The sequence below is a fragment of the Myotis daubentonii genome, chromosome 18 (genome assembly GCF_963259705.1).
Source record: "Myotis daubentonii chromosome 18, mMyoDau2.1, whole genome shotgun sequence".
In the NCBI taxonomy this organism is placed as follows: Eukaryota; Metazoa; Chordata; class Mammalia; order Chiroptera; family Vespertilionidae; genus Myotis; species Myotis daubentonii.
The window spans coordinates 30,657,313-30,676,734 of record NC_081857.1 but is presented as its reverse complement, the minus strand read 5'-3'; the positions used below and the strand labels follow the sequence as shown (position 1 = coordinate 30,676,734).

General features: G+C 41.9%; 1 protein-coding gene across 8 annotated transcripts in view; it reads right to left on the bottom strand.

Annotated features, from left to right (window-relative positions):
- The window catches only part of RPRD2 (regulation of nuclear pre-mRNA domain containing 2), a 67,252-nt gene extending 55,729 nt beyond the window's left edge, over positions 1-11,523 (bottom strand). For 3 of the 8 annotated variants that reach the window (XM_059673181.1, XM_059673184.1, XM_059673187.1), the window contains exon 1: positions 10,762-11,522. In XM_059673181.1, coding sequence (XP_059529164.1) covers positions 10,762-10,966 — 205 coding nt within the window. In that variant the 5' untranslated portion in view covers positions 10,967-11,522. Of the gene's footprint in view, positions 1-10,761 lie in introns of all 8 variants that reach the window. The other 5 variants (XM_059673182.1, XM_059673183.1, XM_059673186.1 and 2 more) reach the window with 3 other exon arrangements.
- Between the last annotated feature and the right edge of the window lie 7,899 nt (positions 11,524-19,422).

Sequence of the window (19,422 nt, the reverse complement as noted above, 5' to 3'; positions counted from 1 at the left end):
TAATTTTATAGAGAAAGGAAAAGGGATAGAAAATAGAAACATCGATGATAGAGAGAGATCGATTGGCTGTCTCCTGCACACCCCCTACAGCCAGGGCATGTGTCCTGACCAGAATCAAACCCAGGACCTCTTGATTCATGGGATGACACTTAATCCACTGAGCCACACCAGCCAGGCATAAGCATATTTTTAATGCATTGCTAGTGTATGCTAAAAAAGTAAAGGAGCGCCCTGACGTTTGGCTCAGTGCATTGGCTAGAGCAGGGGTCCTCAAACTTTTTAAACAGGGGGCCAGTTCACTGTCCCTCAGACCGTTGGAGGGCCGGACTATAGTTTAAAAAAAAAACTATGGCCAAAACCGGTTTGGCTCAGTGGATAGAGCGTCGGCTTGCGGACTGGAGGGTCCCAGGTTCAATTCCGGTCAAGGGCATGTACCTGGGTTGCGGGCACATCCCCAATGGGAGATGTACAGGAGGCAGCTGATTGATGTTTCTCTTTCATCGATGTTTCTAACTATCTCTCTCCCTTCCTCTCTGTAAAAAATCAATAAAATATATTAAAAACAAACAAACAACAACAACAAAACTATGAACAAATTCCTATGCACACTGCACATATCTTATTTTGAAGTAAAAAAACAAAACGGGAACAAATACAATATTTGTATTTGCATGTGGCCCACGGGCCGTAGTTTGAGGACCCCTGGGCTAGAGCATCGGCCTGTGGACTTAAGGGTCCCAGGTTCGATTCCGGTCAAGGGCATGTACCTTGGTTGCGGGCACATCCCCAGTGGGGGATGTGCAGGAGGCAGCTGATCGATGTTTCTAACTCTCTATCCCTCTCCCTTCCTCTCTGTAAAAAATCAATAAAATATATTTTTAAAAAAGTAAAGGAGTTCTTTGAAGATGTATTCTCCTCTCCCTTTCTATCTATAAATGAATAAAAACATTTAAAAATATGCTTATAACCTTCCATACAGAATAATTTAAATAATTTACATTGATACTACCCCCTCAAGGAGGAGGAACATAACTTCCCACTTCTAAAGTGTACTATGCACAGTGACCTCTTTCCAAAGTGTCCAGTACGATGGGGGAGAGGGAGAAGTAACTTTACAAAAGAAACCTGACAAACACTGCCTTAACCAGTGATCAACATTAGCATCATGAGTGGTAAGTCATGCTGGTAATTACCCTTGATATGATGCAATAAAAATGGCACTTTACTTCTTCCCAGGAACTATAACCCAATCATGAAGAAAAAAGAATCAGACAAACCCATACTAAGGGACATTCTACAAAATACCTGACCAGTACTCCTCAAAACTGTTAGTCAAAAAAGAGACATGATGACTAGGCAAAAAACTAAGGAAATCCACAAATAAAGTATGAATTCTAGTTAATAAGTACACATTGATATTAGTTCATTTGTTGTAACAAATGCACCACACTAATTAATTTAAGATGTTAATAACAAGAAAAACTGGATACAGGGTATATGACAACTCTCCATACTATTTCTGGTTCATAGTTCGATGCTCAACACTGAGCCATGCCAGCAGGGCAAGAACATTTCTTAAGTCAGTCAGACCTAGTTTCAAAGCCCAGCCCCTATTTCCAACTGCATGACCTTTTCAAAACACTTCTTTCCTTACCTACTCAATGGGATAATAATAATACCTACCTATTCAAAGGTTATTGTCAAGATTACATGACATAACACGTGTAAAGTTCCTAGGATAGCACCAGGTACATAACTGTCCATAAATATTAGCCAGTATGAGGATTATATACACTATCTAAAGGGCTAATTATCTACTAACCAACTCTTCTCAGATGTCCTCTAAACACTCCAACTCCGTATGTTCAAATCTGCTTTCATTATCTCTCTCTTCCTCCCCAATTCTCTGTCACCCAAGACAGAACCCATAGAATGCATCTTTCAAATTTTCCTCTAACTTCATTCCCAACATACAACTGGTTGAAAAGTTCTATCAAATTCTACTTACTAAAAGGTAAAGATACAAATTATGAACAACAAATACACATCTATTGACAAGTAAATCTGAAAATCAAGTGAATAATCTGATGAACAGAATGAACTGGTGATTATAATAGAATCAGGGGCATAGAAAGGAAGTGGACTGACTATTCTTGGGGGGGAAAGGGGTGAGGGGGATGCAGGAAGAGACTGGACAAAAATCGTGCACCTATGGATGAGGTCAGTGGGTGGGGAGTGAGGGAGGAGGGTGGGGTGGGAACTGGGTGGAGGGGAGTTATGGGGGAAAAAAAGAGGAACAAATGTAATAATCTGAACAATAAAGATTTAATTAATAAAAAAAAATTCTACTTAACAAAAAACCTCTTTGAAATCAGTGAAATACACAGGCACACAAAGAAACAGAGAGTATAATGGTGGTTGCTGGGGACTAGGGAGTGGGGAGATGCTGATCAAAGGATACAAACTTCCAGTTATAAGATGAATTAGTTCTGGGGATCTAATGTACAATATGGCGACTATAGTTAAAATACGGTATTATATGCTTGAAAGTTCCTAGATCTTTAAACGTTCTCTAACACAAATAAATTTATGAGGTGATAACCTTATTGTGGCAATCATTTTGCAATATATATGCATAGCAAATAATCATGTTGTATCATGATTATTGAGATGTCAATTCCATCTCAATAAAGCTGGAAAAAAATAGGCATAAGGCTGTTTGGGAACCATTATACTATATACACCACACTCACTACATATGGAATACAAAATACCAATAAACTTTGAAAGAAATGGGAAGCAGTCTAGCACAGTGGTAGAGAGTAGACTCTGGAGTAAAGAGTGCTTAGATTTGAAATTACTGTTCACTTGCTCTGTACCTTGAGCAATTTATGTCACTAAGCCTTTAGCACTTCCCTTATTACCATTTATAATATTTCTTCATTATTTTCCCTGTCACCAGTGTAATTTTACATATATACCACTAATAGATTTATTAAGTAATAAAAATTTACCTCATGAATTGTATATTAAATGAGATCACATAAGAACTCAGTAAATGTTAACTATTTATTATTAAATCTATTAGTGATATGTTTGTGAAGTTAACTACATTAATTACTAGAAATTTAATAAAGAATATTGTTAAATAATAAAGTATTTGCAAGCAACAGAGGCTTTGAATCTATTATTTCTTTCTCCCACTCTCACCTTCTGCCTACATTTTTTTAAAAATTAAACTTATGCTTAGCCACTCTGAAACCAGGTAGTTTCCTTTTCCTATACTATAAACTTCCTCAAAATAATCAATTAACTTCCTTGAGCCCCAGCTTATAAAATTTTTAAGTGGGGATAACTCATATCTTACAGAGCTAATGTCAGGTTTAGAGGTAATATATGTATGATATCTAGTAAATAAACTCAGTGAATACTTTCACTCCAACCAAAAAGTGATACCGCTTTTAAAGTATTACAGCATATAAAAATGCATACTATCACACTTCCCAGAACCAATTATTTTTGTTCAATTCTTATCTTAGTTACTAAATGTTCAGTTTCTTATAATTTTCAGCATCCAATACAGAGTTTTACATAAGCAAGCATTCAATATTCCTGAATTCATTTTCTGAATGCTGTCTTTGGACACAGGAAGACACAATACATTTCAATAACTCAAGTAATGCTGACTGTCTCCTGGACACAAGAGATCATCATTTTAAAATATTGCTTTATGCTATAGTTTTTAAACTATCAAACAGCTCGGTATCTGTTCTGGTTTTTTAGAAATAGAATGTGGAATGTTGTACCTCCTAACATTAAAAGATCTTTCCCCCTTGAACACTGCAGCTTTTACTAAAGTGTAAAAAAGAAACTCGCTCACTCACTCTCCCTCTTCTAGTGGTTACCAAAGAACCATGCAGTGAAAGCAAGTGAAACTATTCACTAAAGAGTGGAGAGAGGAAGAGAGATGAGGGAAAAAATAAAGGCCACAAGCAAAAAATTTAAACCCAGCAACTAAACATTTAATTTATTTCTTTCATCAAAGAGCCTCTATTTCAATGTTTCTCTCTAAGAAAAGAATAAAAAGAATGAGGTATTTTTAAACTGTCTTTATCTTAGCCAGAAAAACTTTATGTTCCAAAGCCCAGATGAAATTTTTGCCTTTTTCCAAAAGGAGGAACTAGGTTCTACTACTTTCTCTACAAGATGTGCATTTCTCCAGGTGCTCTATAATTATACAAAACAACTACTTTTTGTTTCTTTGACAAATGAGAAACTCAGTCAAGCTGGTTTGTACAACAGTGTTAAATTACTGAGCAATTTTATAGGGTCTCTGAGCTCCTTCTACACATTAAAAGGCCTCACATAATCAGATAGTTGAAATTTTAAAACAACTAACTCACATACCCTCTTTGGACTTGAATAAAATTAGTAAGCCTCACTTCCTAAGAAATTACACACATACATACCCCTTCTCTGCAGATAAAACTTGAATTTGGGGGTGACCTGTTTGAGCAAATTTTAATGTTAATATTATTCTACTGCCAATGAAACTTTCCTTTCAAGATTTCCATATCACAGGACCATGTCAAGCTTGTCAATACTGTTTCACACTTTGAGTTATGAGAATAGAATGTTTATCTGTTACATAATTTATTTAGCTTACTATGAGCTATATAGCAAAATTATGTTCTATATGTTATTTCAGATCCACCTAGAGCAGCGGTTCTCAACCTGTGGGTCACAACCCCTTTGGGGGTTGAACGACCCTTTCACAGGGGTCGCCTAAGACCATCGGAAAACACATATATAATTACATATTGTTTCTGTGATTAATCACTATGCTTTAAGAATGTTCAATTTGTAACAATGAAATTGGGGGTCACCACAACATGAGGAACTGTATTAAAGGGTCGCAGCATTAGGAAGGTTGAGAACCACTGACTTAGAGCCATGTATGTAATACCACTGTTCTGCATTTGACAGACAAAGCAGCTCTATGAAGAACATAACAATGGCTTATAAAATGTCACAATACAGGTAAAAAGGCTTATTTAGTATACACCATTGCAATAATTATACAGTATAACTAAGGTACTTCCATGTTTTTAAACATTGTCAGGAAACATGGAAAATATTATTTGCATCTCTATGAACCTAGGACAATGGAATGAAGAAAATGTGACCTAGGTATCCAAAGGGGAGGAATAAGACCAATTATGCTATAATTTGCCAAGAAGCCTAACCCAAGAGTAGAAATATGCAAGAGATCAAAATAGATGTATTACTTCTTTGGGGACCTGAGACAAAGTTTACCTTGAACCTCAAAAAGAACCTAAGCCCAGAACACATCAGATCAAATAAATAGAAAGAGGTATCTAAAATACTAGAATGCCCCAGAGCCTTCTCTCAACCTTTTGTCTATCTACTCTTATTATTCTATCTTATTACACTTACTTCTCTATCTACACTTAATCCCTAGTGCAGTCATGGGCCACATAACAACATTTCGGTCAACAGCAGCCTGCACATACAGGTGGCCCCACAAGATTATAATAAAGCTGAAAATTTCCCATCGCCTAGTGATGTATCCATCACAACATATTCCTCATTCCTGTTTTGTGGTGATGCTGGTAAAAACAAACCTCTTGCATTGCCAGTTGTATAAAAGTATAGCACATATAATTATGTATAGTACATAATACTTAAAAATGGTAAGAAACAACCTTGTAACTGTGTATGTATTTTCTACTATACTATACTACACTTTTTGTCATTAGAGCGCACTCTTTCTACTTATTAAAAAAAAAGTTTGCTGTAAAACATTAGGCCTTGTTATGCCAGCAGTAGACTCACAGATCTGGTGTTTGCCACTCTCCAGATCGCATCATTCTCTTGTGCTTGATTTAATCTTGTGTTGTTTATAAATTTAGTGTAGCCTAAGAGTACGGTGTTCAGTGTAGCCTTACTGTACAGTAGTGTACACATTCACTCAACAGTCACTCAGAGCAACTTCCAATCCTTCAAGCTCCATTCATGCTAATAGGTGAACCATTTTATACCACATTTTAGTACCTTTTCTATGTTTAGATACACAAATACTTACCACTGTGTTACAGTTGCCTACAGTATTCAGTATAGTACCATGCTGTATGGGTTTGTAAGCTAGGAGCAATGGGCTCTATCATGTAGTCTAGGTGTGTATTAGGCTATATACACAATCTAGGTGTAAGTGCACTCTGATGTTCGAACAATGACAAAATCACCTAACAATGCATTTCTCAGAATGCATCCCCATTAAGTGGCACATGACTGTAGATCTCTTCCAGCCTGGTGGCTCTAAAGACACACTAAACTAACACCCTGTCCTGTGGTGACTGTTGCACAACTCAGGCAAAAAAAAGTCATTTTTTATTACTCTCCTCTCTTACCCCATTTTTAATCCATCTAGAACTCCAGTACGATCTACTGTCAAAAGAGATCTAGCCGAAACCGGTTTGGCTCGGTGGATAGAGCGTCGGCCTGCGGACTGAAGGGTCCCAGGTTCGATTCCGGTCAAGGGCATGTACCTGGGTTGCGGGCACATCCCCAGTAGGAGATGTGCAAGAGGCAGCTAATCGATGTTTCTCTCTCATCGATGTTTCTGACTCTCTATCTCTCTCCCTTCCTCTCTGTAAAAAATCAATAAAATATATTTTAAAAAAAGAGATCTAGAATTAGCCTGGCTGGCATGGCTCAGTGATGGATGGTGGACCATTCAACCTATGAACCAGGAGGTCACTGTTCGATTCCCAGACATATGCCCTGGGTTGCAGGCTCGTGGACCTGATGCTCAGTGTGGGGTGTGCAGAAGGCAGCCGATCAATGATTCTCTCTCATCATTGATGTTTCTATCTCTCTCCCCTTCTCCCTTCCTCTCTGAAATCAATAAAAAAAAAATTTTTTTTTAAAGAGGAGGTCTAGAATTAAATTACTTCCTATCAATTCGACTGCCCACAACTTGGTCTAAACCATCTGACCCCAGGATTACTATTATAGCCACCTAATTGATATACGTGTTTCTGCAGCAACCAATGACCTTTTTAAAAACACAAATCAGTTCACATCACTCCTCTGCTCAAATGGCTTCCCATTTCATTCAGAATAAAAGCCAAACCTCCTTAAAATACAGTGGGGCCTTGACTTACGAGTGTCCCGACTAACGAGTTTTTCGAGATAAGAGCCCTCTCGGCTGATTTTTTGCTTTGAGTTGCGAGCTAAAATTCGGGTTACGAGCCAGCTTCAGGTACCCCACCGCTAGTTGGCACAGCGAACGTCACAGTGAATGCTACAACGTCAGCCCAGCATCACGTGTCTCACTCGTTCACTTCTTGATTTGACACACGAGTAATTTGAGTTACGAGCTCCGTCACGGAACAAATTAAACTCGTAAATCAAGGCCCCACTGTATCTACAAAGTTCTTTGTGATCTGCCTCTCCGTTTGCCATCACTCACCAAAATTTCTGAGTTCATCTGTTAATCCTCATTTTAACTACTCCTTTCCAGCCACAAAAGCTTTCTTGCTGCTCCTTAAGCTTAGCAGGCACACTCTAACCCAGCCGTGGGCCACGGAAAAAGACCGTACCCTTTTATGTAATGATGTTTACTTTGAATTTATATTAGTTCACACAAACACTCCATCCATGCTTTTGTTCCGGCCCTCCGTTCCAGTTTAAGAACCCATTGTGGCCCTCGAGTCAAAAAGTTTGCCCACCCCTGCACCTCAAGATCTTTGTATTTTTCTGTCCTCTTTGTCTAGGAACACTCTTTATCTCACACCCTCATATCTGTATTGTTTAATACCTTACCTCCTTGCTCAAATATCTCTTCTCAGTGAGGCCTTCCCTTACCATCCAATTTAAAACTGCAAACTCCCATATCGCCCTTCCTTGCTTTATATTTTATATTCTCTACAACACTGCTAATATTCTCACCTCCTAATATATTTAATATTTTACTTATTTACTGTCTCTTCTTACAAGAGTTTAAGGGGAGACAGAAGAGTGGTGAAGGGCACAATGAAAGTAGCTTATGCATTGAGCCTCATTTTTCATGTAAGAATACAGTATGTAATACATATAACACAAAATATGTGTAATCGACAATTTATTTAATCAGTAAGGCTTCCAGTCAACAGTAGACTCTTAGTAATTAAGTTTTGGAAGAGTCAAAAGTTATACACAGATTTCTGACTGCTCAGGAGTTGGCATCCCTAACCCGTGAGTTGTTCAAAGGTCAACTGTAAATACAAAACTACTACAAATTACCCTTAACTATTTTAGAAAGTTACTTACATTCCACTAGGCCAATAGAACAAAAATCAGGTTTTTACAAAGCCAAAAGCGTTTAATTAAATAAACTACATATTATGCACTTCAAATGTAGTCTTCCTAGAGCAGGGGTGGGGAACCTTTTTCCCCACCAAGGGCTATTTGGATATTTATAACATCATTTGCGGGCCATACAAAATTATCAACTTAAAAATTAGCCTGCTATATTGGGTAAAACATTTAATTAACTCACCCCCAATGCCTTGGCAGGGCCAGACCAATGATTTCCAGGGCCTTATAGGGCCCATGGGCCAGACATTCCCCACCCGTCCTAGAGCAATCATTTTTTTCCCTTCTTAAGATATTAACAATATTGATATTGACACAATATCAACAGCAGAGGCAGAAAAATTCTGGCTCTAGTATGGCTGCCTAGAAAAAATACGGTAATTGTCATTTGTAATCCCACAAGGCAGGGATGAAAAGCAATTTATTCCTGCAAATGATGTAACCATACAGTTAAAGCACCAGAGCCCAAAGACAGAAAATGCTAAATACTTTCATAATTTAGTAAAAATGTTTTAAAACACAAAGAATATGTTTAAGAAAAGTAAGTCCTCCACACATGAGCACTGCTTGCTACCACTGGTATACCAAGTACATTAAAAAATAATTTTGAGCCCTAACCGGTTTGGCTCAGTGGATAGAGCGTCGACCTGCGGACTCAAGGGTCCCATGTTCGATTCCGGCCAAGGGCATGTACCTTGGTTGTGGACACATCCCCAGTGGGGTAGCTGATCGATGTTTCTCTCTCATCGATGTTTCTAACTCTCTATTCCTATCCCTTCCTGTCTGTAAAAAAAAACAATAAAATATATTTTAAAAAAAATCTTGAAAACATTTTACAAAGTTAAATGTGGTCATTTCCAACTGATATGGTAGAGTCAAATCCCAACTCCACCATTTTATTGTGTAAACTTAAGCAACTTAATTAACACTTCTGAGCCTTAGTGTCCCCACCTGTAAATCAGTGATTAAAAAATCTACTTCTTAGGGTTGTTTTAAGGTGTAATGAGATAGATATACTATAAATGATGAGGGCGAGGCACATGGCAGATATTTAATATGAGAGAGTCTCTGATAACATATATTTGATTTTGTATGTTCTAATTTGACCTCTTCGAAAGAAAGTAACTTCAATCTGCTTTTGATAAGTACAGAAAGTAACTTCGATCTGCTATTGGTAAATATAGGTAATCCCAGTCTTGGTTCTACAACCGTTTCGGCATATATTATTTAAAGAGCCACAAAACATCTCTCCCAACAATAACTTCATATATACAAATGATTTTAAGCTTGGGCCTATGATTTTGCATCCATCCGCTCCCTAAACACAAATCAAAACACTACATAAGCAATGGCTGCAGTGGAATAAGAATAACTGAACGGTGGGTATCACCGGTGACCAGCTATGGACAGGAAGCAACAAAGGTCTAAAATTCAAGCATAGATGGATTCGGGATTAACCATCTCTTCTTAGCAGGAAGCAACAGTGACTTCACACTTCCTTCTGAAAGACGTGACACCTTCTGCAAATGATCCACGCTTCCTGACAGTTTACCAGACCTCTTTTCAGCAGTAAAGCAGCAAAGTGGAAAAACTCCCCAATGAAGACAAAAAAGTCACAACCAGGGGAGTGGTGAAGGTACTACTCAAACAGCACCCCCAAAAGAAAGCGCGTTTCCTGATTTCCCGTTTTGATTATTACACATGAAACCAAACTCAATTCCTTAAAAAAAATTTTTTTTGCAAGTGATTTGAAAGCATCGATAATACTGACGACAGTTGTTTCCGGCCAGTATCGAAAAGCCCCGCAGCAAACACCGGGAAACCTCCCAGGTCAAGTCGCTTCAGCTCTAAGTGGAACTCATGTTCCTTAACATTCATCCAGGTAAGGCCCTTCTCATTACACATCACCAGTTCAGATCAGTTACAACAGAGGGATCCAGCAAATCCCAGCGAAATGGGTGGGTTTACTACCGCTTAAACCAGAGCCCGTCCATCTTCAGGAAAACCAGAAATCATTAACACGCCAAGGCCTCTCCTAAGAGACAAACGGACGCGACAATTTCCGTGGAGGCTCGGCAAAGTCCACAAAACCGCACCGGGCTCTGAGAGGACATCGTGCACAAATCCCTCCAGATCTGGGGCCAACGGCCCAAGGTCACACCAGGTCAGTGGCTAAAATACCCGAGAAAGGCGAAGCCTCCTGCAATTTAGGAAAACCCTGGCTAGGAATGGAGTCTGGGTTGGGGAACACTCAGGTCAAAGCTTTAGACATGAACAGCCCCACCACATGCAGCGGCTCCACGGGAAAACCCCAAGCGAGTCACGCAATTATTTCCTTCGTGTCCCCAGTCTTCCCGGCCCCTGGGCACCCCCAACACTCACATCTCCGGAGCCACTTCATCCAATGGTAGACGATAGTGGTGTGGTGTTTCTTGTTCTCTATACACCAAGACGACAGGCCTTGAATAGATTCCATGGTGTTGGTTACCGACTGGAACTTTCGATCCAACGAGGACTCCAGAGCCCCTGCCGAAGAGGCCGACGAGGAGGAGGCCTTACTGCTGCCTCCGCCGCCGCCGGCCGCCATCTTCCCGGTTTGCACAAGCGCTGCTGCTCCTCTGGCGGCGGCGGCGGCGGCGGCGGCGGGAGCGAGCAAAACAATCACGGCGAGTGCGTGGAGGCCGGAGGTGGGGAGGGAGGCCAGGGGGAGGGGATGGTGCACGCGCTGGGCTCTTCTGGCGGCGGGACGGGCGGACTAGCTGCCGGGCACGCTGGCGGCTCCTACACGCTTCAAGGAGGGGCTGTGGGTCGCGAAGGTTTATCAGAATTGCTCAAGGGGTTGTGTTTAAACCAGTCAGTAACCAAGGAAGTACGCGGAAGGCAGGTCCTTGCAAAGCCTTTCCAAACGCCTGGCCCCCCCAAATCAATGGTTTTCTACTCCGGCTCTCTACGCGGAGGCCCTTCCCCACGCCTATCCCCACGCTCCTTTGAGGGCGGGCGTTAATATCTGAAATGTAATACTACCCGACTGCCCCTTCGGTAGCAGAAATCTTTCTCCTTTAGATCCTCTAGTACAGAAAAGGCCCAAGGATGGCTAGTCAGGATTTTTTTTGCAACGCAATAGCCAGGGGACAGCAACAGTATCGCGCACGCGCCGCGTGGTCCCACCCCTCTCTTCTCAACCTAGAAAGCAGAGAGGCCGTGATGGCGGGGCAAGCTGACCAATCAAGGGAGAAGCACGAGAAGCGCGCGCAGGAGCCGCAGGTCCGTAGGGCCGCGGAGGCGCGTCTATGATTTCTGCGCGTGCGCAACATCTCGGCGTGTAGCGGGCCAGGAGGAAAAACGGGGAGGGGAGGAGGAGGGAGTTGGTCAAACTGAGAGGTTGGGGGAGGGGGCTGCCCCGCCCCGCCTCGCCTCGCCCTGCCTTTTCCTCCCTAGTGAGATCTCTCTCTCGGGGCTCCCCAGCTCACAAAACAGGGCCGGAAACGCCCACCACTTAGCGGCCACTGTTACTTTCTGGCGGCTGCAGCCGCCGGGCACTAACTCCTCAGGGAACTGACGCACGACAAAGTGGCTGGCAGCCATCTTGCAGTGCCTTGATGATGCGCATGCGCCAGCTCCAGCGAGCCGTTCTCTGCGCAGACTCCCAGACCAAGCGATATTTTACATTACCCTGAGACCATACCATTCATAGCCATTTGGCTATATGAATTATAGGAAGATGAAGCAGTAAATGAAAATTTCCCGGTAAAAATTTCTTATTTAAAAATATTGATTTCAGCCCTAGCCGGTTTGGCTCCGTGGATAGAGCGCTGGCCTGCAGAGCAAAGGATCCCCTGTTTGGGGTCAAGGGCACGGAACTCAGTTGCAGACCAGTGCCCCACCCGGGTCCTGGTTGGGGTGCCTACAGGAGGCAACCAATTTACATGATAGTTCTGTCTTTTCCTCTATCTTCCCCTCTGAAAAATCACCCTCTGATGAGGTTTTTTTTTAAAAATTTGACTTCAGAGAGGAGAGAGAGAAAAACATCAATGATGAAAGTGAATCATGGATTGGCTACCTCCTGCAAGTCCCACAACTGGGATGGAGTTGGCAACCCGGGCATGTTCCCCACTAGGAATGAGCCGTGACCTGGTTCATAGATCTATGCTCAACCATTGAGCCATGAGGGCCAGGCTCCCAGTAAAATTTTCAAGACCAGTAAAGGTTAACATATCTCACCTTGGCCAGTTAAGACAATCTCACAATTGCATAATACATTATAGTTTACAGGAGCCTTAGATAGCTAGTATATTGCTTAGCACCACGTAGATTAACTGTTTTATCTCATCTGCCATGTAAATCCTCTGAGCAGATTTGGAGGCTTCTGTGTCCCATTGAACACATGCAATTATTATATTTTAATTATTTTGTCTCCCTAGTAGAATCGTGTTTCTTAATGCAGGCAACCTATTTTGTCAAGCTCATATCTAGTATTCATTAATTCAACAAAAAGTTGTTGAACATGTGGAATGAACCATTCTAGATGTTGGAGAGTAACAGCAAAACAGACAAAAATTCCTTCCCTCTGGGGCTTAGTGTCAGGATACCGTAAGCAAATATATATCAGGGAGTAGTAAGGAAGTCTATGAAGAAGTATGAAGCAGGTTAAGAGAGGCAGAGGGCATAGAATGGGTGATCCTGTATGGGCATAGGAATGGTGGTTTGGTGAATCAGGAAGGAAGTGATACTTGCTCTTGTTAAACAAAAATTTTAACTTTCACAGTCTTTAAAAGGTTTATTAGGCCATTGCTACAAAAAAGACTGATTCTTGGGGTGTGAGCCTAACCACCAACAACATGGCTAGGTAAGAAAAACATGTCCAATGTCCTTGGGTTTTGCAAGCATTTTTGTTTTTAATCCTCACCTGAAGACATGCTTATTAATTTTAGAGAGAGAGGAAGGGAGAAAGAGAGAAACATCAATGTGAGAGAAACATCAACCAGTTGCCTTCCCATATGCACCCCGACCAGTTATCAAACCTGCAACCTAGGTATGTACCCTGACCAGGAATCAAATCCAAAACTTTTCAGTGTATGGGACAACACTCCAACCAACTGATCCACACTGGCCAGGTCTGCAAGCATTATGCAGTACATTAAGTAGGGGGAGTAAGATACAAATCCTTCTTAATCCACTCATCTGCTGATGGGCACTGAGGCTGTTTCCAAATCTTAGCTATGGTGAATTGTGCTGCTAAGAGTTGGAAACAGCCTAAGTACCCATCAGCAGATGAGTGGATTAAAAAACTGTGGTACATCTACACAATGGAATACTGCGTTGTGGTAAAAAAGAAGGAACTCTTGTTATTTGCAACAGCATAGATGGAACTGGAAAGCATTATGCTACGTGAAATTAGCCAGTCAGAGAAAGATAAATACCACATGATCTCACTCATTTGTGGAATATAGAGAACTACATAGACCAGGGGTGGGCAAACTTTTTGACTCGAGGGCCACAATGGGTTCTTAAACTGGACCAGAGTGCCGGAACAAAAGCATGGATGGAGTGTTTGTGTGAACTAATATAAATTCAAAGTAAACATCATTACATAAAAGAGTACGGTCTTTTTTTTTTTTTTTAGTCTTATCCATTTCAAACGGCCGCGCGGGCCGTAGTTTGCCCACGGCTGACATAGACTGATGAACAGGGACAGATCCAAAGACAGAGAAACAGCGATCAGACTATCAATCCCCAGAGGGAAAGTAGGGAGGGTGGGGGTAAGGGGAGATCAACCAAAGGACTTGTATGCAGGCATATAAGCCAAACCAATGGACATGGACAACAGGGGGATGAGAACATGAGTGTGTGTGTGGGGGGGGGGGGGAGGTTGGGGGTTAATGGGGGATGAGGACACATTTGTAATACCTTAACCAATAAAGAAATTAAAAAACAAACAAATCCTTCTTAAATAATTTACGTTAGCTATAGACAAAGGGGATGGGAGAAGGTGAAGCTGGGATAGGAGCAACGGAGTCCACAAGAGTCTGTAAAACTCATGTGTAAACAAGAAGCAGAGACTCCTGGGGTTCAAAATGGGAGGGGGGAGGTAAGAAACTGGCCAAACTAGCTATTCTCTCTTTTTAGGTAATTTGGAAATAGTCACCCAGAAGTCCCAAGTACACTGAGTGCAAGCAATCTTTTGTTAGTTTTGCACTACAGATGTTAACTGCTTAACCTCTAATTGTCTCTTCCTTCCACCCGCTGGCCTGCTGTAGTTTAATTTAGGTTATCTCATAATTTTCTCCTTGTCAATCTGAATGTTGATAACAAGATAACAAAGCAGATATGGGGGAAGGGCAGAAAGAACAGCAAGTGCAGCCCTGACCTGTTTGGCTCAGTGGATAGAGCATCAGCCTGCGAACTCAAGGGTCCCAGATTCAATTCCAGCCAAGGGCATGTACCTTGGTTGCGGGCACATCCCCAGTGGGGAGTGTGCAGGAGGCAGCTGATCAATGTTTCTAACTCTCTATCCCTCTCCTTTCCTCTCTGTAAAAAATCAATAAGGTATATTTTTTTTTAAAAAAAAAAAGAACAAGTGCAGAGGCCCTAAAATAGGAATGTCTTGACATATTAGAGAAAGAACAAGGAGGCCAGTGTGGCTAGAAGAGTAGGAGAGGGGATAAGTGGTAGAGGTCTAAGAGGTCACTATTAAGGGCTTTGGCTTTTAACTCTGAGATGAGAACCCCTCTAAGCAGAGTTTTAAACAGAAAAATTACATGGGAAATATTTTGAAAAGATCACATTGGCCCCTAGGCGGTTTGGCTCAGTGGATAGAGCGGCCTGCGACTGAAGGGTCCTGGGTTCGATTCCAGTCAAGGGCATGTACCTCAATTGCAAGCTCCTCCCTGGCCTGGGCCCTGGATGGAACAAGTGAAGGAGGCAATCAATTGATGTGTCTCTCTTACATGGATGTTTCTCTATCTCTCCCCCTCCCACTCTCCAAAAAAAATAAAAAAAAAGATCACATTGGTTGCTGTTGAAAATACACTTCAGAAGAAAAAAAAGAAAGAAAATAGACTTCAGAGCCCTGGTTGGCATGGCTCAATGGTTAGAGCGTCTGCCTGTGCACCAGAGGCTCATGGGTTCAATCCCCAGGTCAAGGGCAAGTGCCTAGGTTGCAGGTTCAATCCCTGATCCCTGCCCTCAGTGGGGGCAAATGGGTGAGGCAACCAATCAATGTATCTCTCTCACACTGATGTTTCTTTCTCTCTTTCCATTCCACCTTAGCCCTCCCTTCCTCTCTCTAAAAATCAATGGAAAAAAATATCTGCCCTCCTTGGGTGAAGATTAAACAAACAACAAGACTTCAGAAACACTTCGTTAAGGAGGCTGTTGGAATAATCCAGACAAGGAAATGATGGAGAAGCCCCAGGCCCTGGAGGGGAAACTGGGGGGCAGTCATAGGCCCACTGGAGAGAAACAGAAACAGAAGAGCTTCCAGGGGAAATGCTGGAATCTAAGAACACTGCAAATGAGTTTAAAGTTCATGCTAGTCAAGGGGAGAATAATGAGCTATAAATCTTGAAGATACAGGTTTGTACCCTTAGAAGATACAGGTTTGTACCCCTAGAAGTCTTAGAACATAAGCCCCAAAGGGTGGGGTGTGTATGTTGGGACAAGGACCACCACCTCTGTTACCTTCCTAGTCCCAGAAGGTGATAGGTCTTTCTACGCAGCTCAGGAAGACCCTAAGTTGAAGGGCAGCTAAAGGACCCAGACAACCAATAAAGAACTGAATGAACTTAGAGGAAATATGTATGAACTAGAAGAATGAAGTGGCCATTTTCTCAGATGAACCAGGGGAGGAAAGAGGGAAAGGAGCAGTCATGTGAAAAATGAGTAGGAATCAGGATTTCAGGTACGGATATCTTGAGTTTGAGCTATCAGACACATAAATGGCACTGAATATGTCAGTATGAAATTCATGAGGTCTAGGTAGAAAATATAAATTTAAAAATTTTCAGTATATAGATGGATCTTTAAAACGATGAGGTGAATGAGGTTGCCCAGGAAGTGAGGTTCTAGACAGAACTGTAGTGGAGATATATATCTCTGACCAGAAATTGAACCCACAACCTTGGCGTTATTAGGACAAGGCTTTAACCATGTCTTAGTCACTATGAATAACACTGCAATAACATAGTTTTCAAACGTTTTGGGTAGATACCCAGGATTGCCGGGTCATATCGTAGCTCTCCACCCCTCCTATCTTGTTTTTGTTGTTAAACCTCACCCAAGTATATTTTTCTCATTGATTTTTAGAGTGGAAGGGAGGGGGAGAGACAGAGGGAGACATCAATGTGAGAGATACATTGATTGATTGCCTCTCACATGTGCCCTGACAAGGGCCTGGGATCGAGCCTGCAACTGAGGTACGTGGCCTTGACTGGAAATCAAACTCAGGACCCTTCGGTCTGAGGGCTAACGCTGTATCCACTGAGCCAAACCAGCTAGGGCCTACCGACCTTGATGTGGCTTCTATATATCCCAAGTTGTAAGATTTCTGTTCAGCTAGATTTGGGGCGATTCTGAATGATGGTTGTTCTGTACTTTAGTTGGGATTTTGATGTGGTTGTGAGAGGTTCTGAATACCATGTTTACTACCCTGTATCTTGACCAGAACCCTTCCTCCCCCTAGGCTTGAAGGCTTTTTAAAAAATATATATACTTTATTGCTTTTTTAAAGAGAGGGAGAGGGATAGAGAGTTAGAAACATCGATGAGAGAGAAACATTGATCAGCTGCCTCCTGCACACCTCCCACTGGGGATGTGCCCGCAATCAAGGTACATGCCCTTGACTGGAATCGAACCTGGGAACTTTCAGTCCACAGGCCGACCCTCTATCCACTGAGCCACACCGGTTAGGGCTTGAAGGCTTTTAAGGACAGGTTACTAATTGCTTGGGGGCAATGTTGTGGGCTACAAATTAAAACCATTGGTCTGGCCAAGTGAGACCACCATGGCCTTCAAGCATATCAATAAGCATACAGTCCCAGTGTACTACAGAAGCAGTAACAAGTCATGGATGACCAGCTCCTCTTCTAAGATGTCTTCCTGAATTGCTATGCCAGAAAAATAGAGAAATACTGTTTGGGGAATAATATACCTTTCAAGATTTTGCTTACTGTTAATAGTGCTCCCAGACATCCTCCTTTTATTGGTGATCTTCATCTCAATAGCAACGTGGTGTTTCGCCCTCCAAACACCATCTCTTTGATCCAACCAATGAATCAAGGAGTTACAATAGCTTTTAAGGCCTACTACCTGAAGAGGACCTTTTCCCAGGCTATTGCTGCAACTGAGGAAGACACTGAGAAGACACTAATGCAATTCGGGAAGAATTACATCTATGACTACATCAAGGACTTGGCTTGGGCTTAGGTAACAAAGGAGTGTATGAACAGCATCCTTTAAGAAGTCACTAAAGAAGTTCATCTATGATGTGAAAGTGTTTCCCAAGGATAAGGAGGTTATAAAAATCAACGCAGCACCCTGGCCCGTTTGTTCAGGGAACAGAGCATCAGCATGCAGACCGAAGGGTCCCGGATTCGATTCTGGTCAAGTACACGTACCTTGGTTGCAGGCTCCTCCCTGGCCCGGGCCCTGGTCGGGCCTCATGCAGGAGGCAACCAATAGATGTGTTTCTATCACATCGATATTTCTGTCTTTTCCTCTCTCTCCCACTCTCTCTAAAAATCAATGGAAAAAGTATCCTCAGGTGAGGATTAAAAAAACAAAACAAAAATCAACAAGGCTATGGTTGAAACAGTAAACAACTTTAACCTGGGTGTAGATGAGCATGACACTGAGGAGCTTCTAGAGATGATTCCTGAGAAACTGACTGAGTATTGAAAGTTTTAAAAACATGGATCCCATCATTAAAAGGTTGATCCTTCAGGAAGTATTTCAGAAGGCATTGTTATCATAGATGATGGCTCTATGTATTATTGCCTCTGAAGACCTACCAGTGGGAAAAGGATTGTGGATTTTTTTAAATCAGTAAAGAGAGGAAATAACGCTAAATTCCCATTCCACTTTACAAATTGACCCATAATATCCTCCTTCAATGTTCCCTCTGCATCCACTTCATTTCCTGCTAAAAATAGTTAGCCCTGGCCAGTGTGGCTCAGTTGGTTGAGGGTCGTACCATGCACTGAAAGGTCACCAGTTTGATTCCTGGTCAGGGCACATGTCCAGGTTGTGGGTTCAATCCCTGGTTGGGGTGCATACGAGGCAACTGATCGATGTTTCTTTCTCTCTTCCTTTCCTTTCCTCTTTCTCTAAAAATCAATAGAAACATTTTAAAATAAAAAAATTTTGAACAAAGACTTTTAATTTATATATATATGTATATATATATTTTACTCATTTCAGAGAGGCAGAGATAGAAACATCAATGATGAGAGAGAATCACTGATCAGCTGCCTCCCGCACGCCCCACACTGGGGATCAAGCCCGCAACCCAGGCATGTGCCCTTGACCGAAATCAAATCCGGGACCCTTTAGTCTGCAGGCTGACACTCTATCCACTGAGCCAAACCGGCTAGGGCTAAAATAAAATATTTTTTTAAATGACTACTTAGCCAAGACCAGAAGTAATCTGTCTACCTCCTGACTCTATTGAAGGCTGAGAGATGGACACTCATTTGTTTCCCCCCCACCTACTTTTTTTTTTTTTTAAATATATTTTATTGATTTTTTACAGAGAGGAAGGGAGAGAGATAGAGAGTTAGAAACATCGATGAGAGAGAAACATCGATCAGCTGCCTCCTGCACATCTCCTACTGGGGATGTGCCCACAACCCAGGTACATGCCCTTGACTGGAATCAAACCTGGGACCTTTCAGTCCGCAGGCCGACGCTCTATCAACTGAGCCAAACCGGTTTCGGCCCCCTCACCTACTTAACACCTCTTTTTGCTTCACTCTGCTCCAGAAAAACCGTTTTAGCACTCTTGCTCCAAGATGAGGCCAGAAAATTTCCATTAGACCTCAAAAATAT